Raw genomic sequence first — 12,013 nt, forward strand, 5'->3', positions numbered from 1 at the left:
TCCCTGAACAGGCAACATAAGTCTCCTCAGATTCCCAAACTACGTCATCATTTGTTACTGAGTTACAAAACAAATGCGTGGCATAAAAAGGAAGTGTGAATCATGAGTCTCGGGCTTGGCATTTGAGAGCTGACAGACCTGTCTCACAAAGAAATTGTCACAAGAAAGACAGAAAACCCCATTCGTGCCATATTACACTGGTGACGTGGGTTAATGTGATGCAAGACTGTTATGTCAACCATCCCTTGTGTAGGAGCAGCGATGACAAGACACTAGGATGAATCATTCCAAAATATCCAGCAGTTTTGGAGGAAAGGAAAATGATAATTAGAAACACTTAGGCTTGCTTAAGTGATTCATGCTTGAAACACACCCCTGCACTGACATAAATGCATATGCCAAATTCCTTCAGGAATTGTGAATAAAGTTCAATTTACAGAAAAAATAAATAGAAAATACCCAGCTGCACTCAACACTGTTAAAATGTTTTGGTCATACAATGTCCAGCCAGAAAAAATGTAGGTTCATTTAAAGCAGCACAAAATAAACTTGACACTGTCCAGGATTTTCTTTAGGTTTTGTTGTCTTGCTAATCACTGTATTTTCTTTTCTTTTTCTTCCATCATTAAATCCTTGAGTCTGTTAGTCACCGCTGCTGTGATCTCCACTGTGAGCTAGTTTCACCGTCACAGACGTGTGGCAGTGTGTAAAGTGTAAGAGTGTTGTAAAGCTACACACAGTTGATGCAAGAGACGAGCGGGTCGGAAGTCCGTACTTGAAGGATGATTTTTTTTTTTCTCTCTCTCTTTTTTAGTAGGGTGGGGGAATCTGTGACAGCTAGTACATTATTCCTTAAGATAATCAAATATTCCCTGAAATGTAATTGAAACTGATATTTTAAGGCAAAAGAAGAAAGCTAATTTGTGCTGCTTTATTTATGAAGATTTTTTTATTAATTATTGAAACGGAGTGTAGTTTGGTGCTTGTAAATTGATTAAACATTTGGAATTTTGTCTTTTTATATGGAGCGAACTTTTTAAGAGTAGCGGAAAAAACAGCTCCCGACATTTTCAGCCCACGTTGACAGATTTGTCAGTTAACTCTATGGCCTATATAAACTGTATCTATAAAATAAGTATAAAAAAACAACAAAAATTGAACGTCTCTTTTTTTTGCACAACTCTTTGCATTTTAATCATCATTCTTTGTTAGCCAGGAGTAGCAGGTTTTCTCCCGAGCTGCTGCAGAATGATTGCAGGTGACTTTTTTTTCTCATGCTGTGCTGGAATGTCAGGTGCATTAGTGTTTCAGCCCTCTGTGGGCTTCGCTCTATCCCCTGTCTGCCATCTCTTCTACCTGTGGAACTGAATGCCTGTTGCTCTTTCCCTGCAGCTTATAATTGGATTCGAGTCTGGCATCGTGGTCTTATGGGATCTGAAATGCAAGAAGGCAGACTATCGCTACACTCATGATGAGGTAGGCAAATCTCCTTGATGCAGTTCTCTCCTCTCAGTCATTACAGCCACGTCTGAGTTACAAGGTTACAGAATATCTTACATAGCCAGGAAATAAAGTCACATATTCATGAACTGCTGAACTGTATACAGCTTCAATTTTTTTTATTTTAAATGTCAAGGGTTATTAGTTAGTGTGTGTCAGTGAATTAGATACACATATGCTCGTCACTCACCTTCCTGAAAGTTGATCCTGTTAATGTTTGTGCCAAAATCACTGCCCATGGTACAAAAAGAGGTTCTGAAAACAGTGCACATTTTCTAACACTCTGGTTTTTGTTCGGTCAGGTTGGACTTGGTCTTTATTGGAAGTAGCAGCTTTAATTTAATTTCATTTGAGGTGAGGCCCGTTTGTTTTCCCAAAGGATCACTTTGGATGTGAAACTGAGCCCACTTACTAGATTTGTGTTATCTGGCTACTGGAGGAAGGATAATGCCTCACCAAGAAACTGTCTATAATAAACATGTTTGCTGCTTCTTTAGAGATTCTGAACATAAAGGCTCTGTCCCGCTGGACAAGAAATGGCTGGATCATAGGCTGTATAAAATAATGGACGAAGCGCTTGGTCACGTGAGCCAATTGGTTTCTGAAGACCGGTTTAGAAGCTTGTTTTTTTTTCAGCCGGGGCGCAGTCATGTTCTTCAGGGAACACGCTCACCGCATTTCATCAAAGTTACCTCTGCTCCCAGCTCCTTCAGCTTAACCCCAGCGGAATATCTCCAGAGCTGTTGTCGATGTTTACAGTGGGAAATACAGTTAACATGTTGACTGAACAGCTGAAATCAAAAGTGACATTCACAATTAGTCAACGTTGGGTTATAACAAAAGGCTGGTTGGTTTGCTAAGCACGGTAACAGGATGATAACGGAAGAAGGAAGTGATAATGACTACCCATTGGCTCAGGCAACTGGCTCAGGTTTACATAAATTCACCTGGCGTGGTACAAAAACATTTATCCCCCTCAGAGTTGTCATGGATTTGAAATCAAACAAACCAGGCTGTAAATACATTTATTTCTACTCTAAGGTTGGACATCTTGACATGGGAGTCAATGGAGATTGACTTGCTTTTGGAGCCAGCCTCTATCGGGCAGTTGAGGAACTCCAACGTAGCTTAGTTCCGCATGAGACTCAACCAGGAAGTGAGATGGTTGGCGCTTGAGCTGGATTCTGTCCGGGTAGGAGTTAATCTGGGAAGAAACCCACTGTAACATGCATATAAAGGTAGCTTTGCTAGACTCTGATGGTGCTCTCACTGCCTTCCTCACAAGCCACCTTGGAATATGGTATAATCTCTTAGTTCCTTACCATAGATTGTTACATTTTGAATATTTGGACAAACGCACCTGTCACACCTTCCATAATAAGTTTGCACCAGTTTAGAGATAAGAGATAGGGTAACTCTTCAAAAAAAAAAAAATTAAAAATGCACACCAATGAAGCAAAATGGGAGAAGCAATCTGCAGATAAAGAGGTCCTTTGTATAATCAGCAGGATGGCTGACTGCTCACTGTCACTGTCACTCCTACAAAATAAAACCAACTCTCAAAGTGACGTGTTTACTCGAAAAGGTTGAATGACCTTGGAGCAATAGCTGGATGGTTGTTCAGCTGAGCTTTTAGTACATATATAAATATATGCACACATTATGTTGGGTATAAGATGTTGTATGGATGGGGTGCCTCCTCCGTAGTTTTGAATGATGAAAAACCTTTTTTTTTTTTTAAAGAATTAGACCACTTAACTGATTTACAATGTAATAACCTAGTCTCTTTGAAAACTGTTCTTCAAGGCAAATTATGTTATGGTAGTAACTTTAGAAATGGTGTTTGTCATGAGTTGTTACTTACAAAGTGGTCTATTTTGGAAAATGCATCTTTTATCAATGAATTATTTATTTGTGTACAATGTAATCATTCCTCCAGAGAGTCGGCATGGTTGCATAGTTATTTTGTTTGCCTATTACAGCTATAAAAAGGATTCTTAGCAGAGGGCCCACTTTTTTTTTCTTTGTCTTCCCCAGAGGCAATAATAATGTATGTCTGTTGATAATTTGTTAAACATTAGGTGGTGTTAGGATTTTCTCTGGAACCAGCAACAACACTACAGATTACATTTTCACCTCCTTTTTTTTCCAAGTGTTTACATTATTCAGTTGTGAGACTTTAAGCGTAAGACGTGATAACAGTAAAGTATTGACACAAAAATGTGACTTAATCTACTGGATCTATTGATGCTTTATATTGTTGACAAAGTCTGATACTTTCCCCCTGCCTCAATCTTATATGAAGCATTGTACATCATTTTACAATAATTTTAAAAAATCCCAACAACTCTTAAAAGAACAGTTGCATGTTTTTAAGATGAATGTATTGATAACGTGCCAAAAACTGTAGTTCCTTGAAGGGCCAGTGCGAGAAGAGGCTCAACCCACATAGACCCTAAAATTAAAATATGCAACAGTACAGCAGAAGTAAACAAGTAAAAGCCCAGTACAGACACTGGTTATAGACGTTAAAGCCTGAATTACAGTAGGAGGATTGTATGAGACTGTTGCATTAGGGTTGTACGAAGGTTGAAAATCTATATAAGTAATTTAAAGTGTTTTTCCATGTTGAAATATCAGTCAGTTTCATATGAAGCAATATTTGATGTGCTTCTACGCCGTTGACGTGACGCCGTTGACGTGACGCCGTTGACGTGACGCCGTTGACGTGACGCCGTTGACGTGACGCCGTTGACGTGACGCCGTTGACGTGACGCCGTTGACGTGACGCCGTTGACGTGACGCCGTTGTGAACCCTTCGGACTTCTCTGTCACTCCGTTTCGCCGCAGTGCAATACCCCCCGCAACCGCTAGCGGGGTGCGTTCTTTTCCTGAATGGTTTATCCGACTTTTCCAGTCACAGTGACTCAAAGAGATAAGGACAACTATCGTGCAAAAAAACAAAACAAAAAAAATCACACACACACGAAGAAAAGCGCGCTGAAAGTTCACGACTGCTTAACGAACCAGAACTGGAAATGCTTTGCTACCAAGCGATCCAATCAAAGCCTCTCGGTCTGTGTTGGGTCTGCGATCTCTTGACGCGTAGTTACAATTTTTGGGAGGTGCGCGTCAGGCACGGCGTGGGGTGCTCATTGGGCGCAACCTGTGACGCACGCTCGGCGTCAATTTAACGCAGAACCATAATCCAGCCTTTACACAGTCTGATAAAAGCAACTTAACCTCCAGGCCTACGGAGGGACCCACTGAGCTGAAGTTCCCTGGTTGAGTTAAATCTATACACCACTCTGGGAAGAGGTCATTTGAGCGACCATTGGGTGCGGTTACATTGACTAAATGGACAAGCAGCTTCCCAGGCCAAAATTCACAAGAAGCTAAACAATAAACATAAACCTTAAAGCGACACTACGTAACTTTTCCACCTTAATATCATATTTCCAGAGTCATTGTGATGGTACATCAACTTCCAACAGGTTTAATGAAACCTCTGTCATGGTCTGAGGGGGTCTGTATCACCTTCACTGGCACTATGTAACTTTGAGGAGCATGGTAGGAACCCTGCCACACTAAAAAACTACAAATCGTTACGACTTTGACTGCTTTACGGCATACGTCACTTCCCCCTCCTTCCCAATTCGCAGTCGAGACGAAAATGGGCGGGGCGTGGAGCGCAGCTCCGCAGAAGCTGGTAACCCGTTGCTGCTGCAGCAGCTCCACACAACAGACGTGGGGAAAAGATCCTAATGGTTTAACTTTTCAACGGTTTCCTGCTCGGAGGCAGAACCACGCAGGCCAAGTATCTGATATAACAAAGTAAAAGAGTGAAAGAGTCATCGGCTCGCTTTGGATCGCGGCTGTAACGACCAAACACCTTCCACACAGTAAAGCCTGAATTATGGTTCTGCGTTAAATCGACGCATACCTACGGGGTAGGGTACGTGGCGACACGCAACGTACGGTGCGTGTCGCCGCGTACCCTACGCCGTAGGCTCTGCGTCGATTTAACGCAGAACCATAAACAGCCTTAAACCACAAACACTCACACAGACGGGTCGGATCAAAACACGGGTTTTATTCCCCACTTCTCCAGCTAAACACAGTTGCTGGCCAGCTCTCTGCGGTGCAATTAACCCCAATCTTCAGGTAAAACTAGTTTGTTGAGGAAAAAATATTAACTCTTATTTGTAGCTGCAGAGGAAAAAAATAATCTCACGAGGAAAACAAAAATATTGCTCACGCGTCGGAGCCTCTTCAGCATAATATAGCAGTCAAAAAAAACGAAAAGAGAAGTAAGAGGGATACAAAACATGTACTGTATGTTGTACTATTATACAAATTTATTGAAACACATGGCTCTTCAGTAGGGATTAATTATTATTATAATTAATAATAATTAATAATCATTATTTTCTCCATATACCGCTCCCTGGCTTCCTTGTTTAAGGTATCCCGGTAAATTCCAGTTCCTTTCCAGCAGTTTAACATCTTTTTTTTTGCGTTCTGTCTGTTCACTTGGTGAAACAGAAAAGTGTCCCGTCTCCTCTCATCAAAACAAATGCACGCGACGGGACAGGATTTTTCCGGCAGTACTCGCTGGTGCTCATGGGAAACGTAGTGTTCTTTCTAGTAAAACACTACCGCTTTTGTCCAAAAGATGCCGCCAAACTCAGAAAAGCTGAAAGTTACGTTGTGCTGCTTTAAGACAGTAATTAACAAACCTTTGGTTAATGTCATGGTGACAGATCTTTTCTTTACAGGCTATTTTAAAAATACAGTCTAAAGCATGTATGTAGTTTTAACAATACTTGCTTATGTTTGTGTTTCTACTCTCTGTAATTACTGTATCTTGGTGTAAGTCAAGATACAGTTGTACACAGGTGTCTGTGATGCTCACACACACACACACTTTTCAAAGTAGTAAAGATTATGAGATTAATGTCCCAGCGGTGCCCACCTTCTTTGCCATGATGTGGTTCTGTGAGCACTTAGAGCCAGAGAGACAATACGATTTGTAAAAAAGAAGTGGGTTTTTCTATGCTTAAAATATTGGAAACCCCTTCCGTCACTCCCGTCTCTGCTCTGTCTCCCTGTCTCCGATAAGCTAATAACCTCCCTCAGCTCCCGGGCATTACAGTCTCGAGAACTGAATCTTCCCAACGGAGCTCATCTCTTCTCCCCAGACCCCCGCAGTTACACCTCTCCAGAGACTGCGCTTTGATTGGGTGGGAATTGATGAAGGTGAAAAAGGAGACACTTTCTGCTCAGTATTTGATCACCGTGACTTGCACTGATGCAGTCAAAAAATGGGGCCTGCAACTTACTGTTTGAAAAACTGCAAAGCTTTTCCCAGTGGCTTATAAAGTCTAATAATTGTGAGAGTTTGATATCTTTAAAGTTTGAACTGGCCCAAAACACACCTTCAGGACACCGCTGTGCTGCATCAATAGCGTCTTGTGGTTATGACTGCAGTGGGACTTTTCTGATACTGCCGTTGTGTACGGGGCTGTTGCCGGCTTAAGAGCAAGAACCCTGGGATGTAATCATAGCGGCGCTTTATGATGAACAGTGTAGTGTGGAGAAAATTATTATATTCTCGATATTCACTTATAGGGCACTCATTGAAATACTTGGAAATGTACAATTTCAACCCTACAGTGTTATTGCGGGCTACTACCAGAGTATTTTTCTTTTTTTCATTTTTTTTTATTCTTGGTGCAAATCAAGGTCAAAGAAGTTACCATATATGGTTCCTTGCCCATCGCGAGTAACATTGTATCTAACACTGATGTTACCTTATATGGTTACTTGCCCATTGTGAGTGAAATTGTACCCATAAATTGGATATGTATAAAAATACAAAAAACACATACAACATAATATTTATGATACTCTCTTCATAGAGATATTAGAACTTTTCTCCATAAATGGTACAACTTGACTTATAGGGCTTCTCTTTTTCTCCATCCATATATTTCATTAGAAAAATATATATTTTAGAATTAATGATGGTACTGATATTATGCTATACAAATCTGTGGGAACATCCAATGCAACATCCAATACTGCCTTACCGTATAATGCGCTATTTGTAAAACGAAAACACCCGAAGTATGACTTACTAGATGCACCGGGCATATGTCTACAAAAGGACACTGTCACTTGAACTAGTTTGACCATAAGGGGGTGAATTTGTAAAAAAAACACAAAGTATGGCTTACTAGAGTATCTGGCATATGTCTATAAAAGGTTCCTCAGTCACTTGCACTAGTTTTACCACACAGGGGCGTATGATCATATATGGGATCACCATTATTCATGCTAACTATTTCACTGATTTCACTAATTCTGCACAAACAACACTTATCTCATCAGTTAGCACCATCATTAAAACACATACTGTGTGAGTGTCATCAACTTAGCATGGTTAGTTTCAGCTTTATGAACTTTTGTGTGGAAGAAGGTAGGAGCAAAAATGTGAAATTTCCCCTTCTTGAAAATCAATGAAGTTCCCGCTTCTCCAGGGCACTGCTGATTGGTCAGATGCCATGATGACACTGTCTGTGACAAAGCATGATCTGTGCTGATTGGCAGGATTAACTCACATGACTTCAACACCTCACTGAGAAGTGTGGGGAAAGTAGTTTTTCATGTCCACGGAAATTACTGTATATGGTTACTCGCCCTATAAAGGGTTAAAATCTCATCATAGAAATGTTCTATTATTGTATATTTTTTCTGCTTTAAAAACATGTACAGTACATTTGTTTAAAAAAAATACAGAGTTAGTTCCTAACACGAGAATCCCGTGTTAGATATCTCCAGGCGGCCTGGAGACGTTCACAGCAGAATATCCTGTTTATCATGTTTTTGGCAGTGAAATCAAATAACGGCTTAAAAACGTTTTTCTGCTAAGCGGAAAGTTGACTATTGTGGATGAGGAAGTAATGATGACTAGGTATTAGCTGAGCTGACTGCTAATCAGTCATACTATAAATGGATTTATTGCTCAACAAATCTTAGTTCTGCATGAGCCTCAACCCGGAAGTTAGATGGTTGGTGCTTGTACAAAACACTGTACCGCTCAACCCCGTGTGGTCAGAAGTGACATTGCTAGACGGAGTGGCTCAACAAAAAACATTTCTCAAATGTAAAATTGTGAATATTTTATCGGAATTTAATAATCTACAAAACATGGTATTAAAAAAGGGACTGTCAAAAGGCTGAAAAGTAATCTTGAATTTTGAATTCAATTCTTCAGACCGTATTACATCAGAACGGACTCGATTATGCCTGAAATCAATGGATGAGCTCAAAGACTCAAAAACAGTGAAATTGAATTACCATATTCACAAAAGAAAGTAACATTTTATCAATAAAAGGAAAAACTGAGTGTTCATGATCAAAATTCAGAAACGGCAAACACCCTCTCCAGACCTGAGCTTATTTAAGGGTGCATTAACACTTTTGTGGAGCTGCACTTGTGATCCACATCAAAGCAGGGAAAAATATTACATTTAGTTTTCTCATAGAAAGTCTTGGTTCTTTGGACTTTCATATTGGCCTTTGAACATCACACAATAGATACAACAGAAGAAATGTGGAAAAGGTTAGCACGTGACTGGACAGATGATTAGGTTTGTTTGGAAGCAGACTGAGGCCTTGAGGGGTCATGGTGCTCGCGTGTGGTGTGCATCGAGGTTTGAGCGGCAGCTTCCACACAAGATCAAGTGAACACAGCCACACCAGGAATCACTGACTGAACCAAACGCACCATAAGAAGGTCTACGATGGAGTGCATTATTGTCTTGCAGTTTAATCAGTCAAAAATATAACTTGTGAAAATCATGAAAGCTGTGCTTCCAAAGAAGAAACAGACCATCCAGGTCTCTGCTCTAATTCACTGTCCATCTCTGTGATTTACAACATTCAGTTGTGTATCGTAGATGTGATAAAGCATTTCTGGTCACTTCAGATGATTCTGTTTATGGTGTGAATGTCTTTCTGAGAGCCAGTAATTCCAGTTTTACACCACATATAAACGGTGCACAAATAAATCAAACACTGTGCAGGATTTTTAGTTCTTTATTAGTTTATTTTTCCTGGCAAAGACTGTAATGAAGACTACATTGAGCGAGAACTTAATGAGGTTTTTACTGCATTGATGAAGATATGTATTTGTGATGTGTGCTTAATGTTCTTATTACATATTCAGTTCTGTGTTGGATTTTGTTGTGGTAAATCAGTATTAAACAATTCAGTGTTGAAGCCGGGATGCATATGCCTACTTTAATGTGGGGTTTTAGGCATGAGCTCATTTTTGCCATTAAGCATATTCTTAACAGTAATTATATCTCACAGACAATACATGGATTAGAAGGCAGAATTATAATTAGCTTTCCCACGAATTGTAAATACGTGCAAACTTTATCTCCGTGTATCTTTTTCAAACAATAATAAGGGCTGAAATTATATTTAACTGTAATCAAATCCTTGTGCAAGCCATTTTTTCCTGCTTTGCAGTTTTTTTTTCTGCTGCATACGTTCATTCTGACCACATATGCTCAGAAATTTCCAAAGGGTATCAAAGTTGTCGAGTGAAATGATCATGGAAGCTTTTCCTCGTCCTTTCCACATGGACACAAGTTCTGCACTCCATATTGAAGTTTACTTATGACGGATATTTGTAATTGTGAGACAGTGACTGGTATGCTTCAGTAATTTGTCAGAACTTTGTCACAAATTTGCAGTTAGAAGGAGGTAGATGCATTGTTATCATTAATTGATGATAATCATGTTTTTTTTGTTTTGTTTTTTATCTATTTTGGCCACTAACCTGTAAAGTTTTGATAACAACTTTAGAGTGCTTAGGTTCAATAATTCTATTATCCTGGCGGGAAGTTGTAGGTCTAATTGGTTAAGTTTATACGTTTTATTTCTTTTGGCCTTAAGTTGTTGGTATTCTAAAAATGTATTACTGCTAATTCCATATTGAACAGTAAGGGCCCGATTTACTAAGATCCTAAATAAAGAGTACTAAATTGCGTGTGCACTGAAAAAGTTTGCGCGTGCTGTTGTTGTGTGTTTTGCGGGTGATCAACTAAGATTGCGTGCACAATTGATAACAGGTGCAAACCTCAGTATTTAAATGAGGTGTTGCGCGTCTTACGGTTTGCGGCGCAAAATTTGCGCCATGGAGAGTGGATGGAAAGCAGGATAGTCGCAAGCGCAAAATGAAATTTGACGAGTTGGAGTTATAGAGATATTAGTGGAAGAGGCAAATTGTTTTATTCAGCACCCCTGCCGTGAAAAGCACCCCCTCGTATATTCAATGATAAGTAGACCAAGAAAAAAAACAACACACTGACACTTCAATATATTTATATATACACACTCACACAAACACATACTTAGGAGTTTATATTATATATATTTACAAATATTATGGAAGACAACACAGTAAGCAGGCTATTAATTAATGACATCAATAACCATTTACCCGATTTTTTTTTTTTTTTACCCGAATCCATGAGCGCATTTAAACATGAATCATTAACACAAAACTGGACGCTAAACAGAACATGGACAACAGAACATGAACAGAACACAGAATGAGAATATCATTTTTGTCAGACGAGGGGGTGCTTTTCACGGCAGGGGTGCTGAATACTGCACAACACCGGGGTATGACTGCAGAACAAGTATAGGCGCACAATGAGAAACACTTTTTTCTCCATGAAAACACGTGATTTATTTATTATCACAAATAAAAAAATGAATGTGCCTCCTGTGGCAACCTTTTGCTGAATAATACTCGATTTAACATTCAAATAAAATATTTCTCCTTTTGCATGTGGAGATTAGCACCTTCCTTTCGAACGTATTAAATACAGACGCAATCACAATCCACGCAAAAACTTTCAGGCTTGGTAAATCTCATTGCGCGTGGTAAATGGACCAATTTGCATCTTCCCCTCCCAGTATTTAGCGATTTCTGGTGGGTACGCGCCATATTGATTATTCATCAGGGCAAAAGTACTAAATGGATTGCGTGTGCTATTTTGCGCATTTGAGAGACGCAGTCCTCTTTGCACGCTGTTAGTAGATCAGCTGGCACTTTGGTTTGCGGGTGCTGTCAAGTTTGCACACGTTTTTACACACGCAAACCTTTAGTAAATCGGGCCCCAAGTGTATTAAAAGGTACAAACTGTCCTCCTATGATTACATGCTGTAGATACCGTATTCATTGATCTCTCCATTGAGCAAAGTTTACCATCTTTTTATCATTTTTCAGGATATCTGGGTTGTTCCATATGGGTGTACGGTCACATGGAAAAAGTGACATTTTAGCTACTTTAAGGAATTCCCACCAGGCTGTTAGAGTTGTGCTAATATTAATGCTTTTGAAACATTTATGATGTTTAATGCTTTGACTAATAAATGGTAACTCTGAGATTTCCAGATCATTGCAAAACACTTGCTCTGAGTCCAGCCA

At 39.7% G+C, this 12,013-nt stretch overlaps 1 protein-coding gene across 2 annotated transcripts in view; it reads left to right on the top strand.

Moving 5' to 3' along the window:
* Positions 1-12,013, top strand: part of stxbp5a (syntaxin binding protein 5a (tomosyn)) — a 137,702-nt gene that overhangs the window by 79,663 nt on the left and 46,026 nt on the right. For both annotated transcript variants that reach the window (XM_061746598.1, XM_061746599.1), the window contains exon 7: positions 1,393-1,476. In XM_061746598.1, coding sequence (XP_061602582.1) covers positions 1,393-1,476 — 84 coding nt within the window. The remainder of the gene's footprint in view (positions 1-1,392; positions 1,477-12,013) is intronic.

This window comes from Cololabis saira, chromosome 18 (genome assembly GCF_033807715.1).
Source record: "Cololabis saira isolate AMF1-May2022 chromosome 18, fColSai1.1, whole genome shotgun sequence".
NCBI lineage: Eukaryota > Metazoa > Chordata > Actinopteri > Beloniformes > Belonidae > Cololabis > Cololabis saira.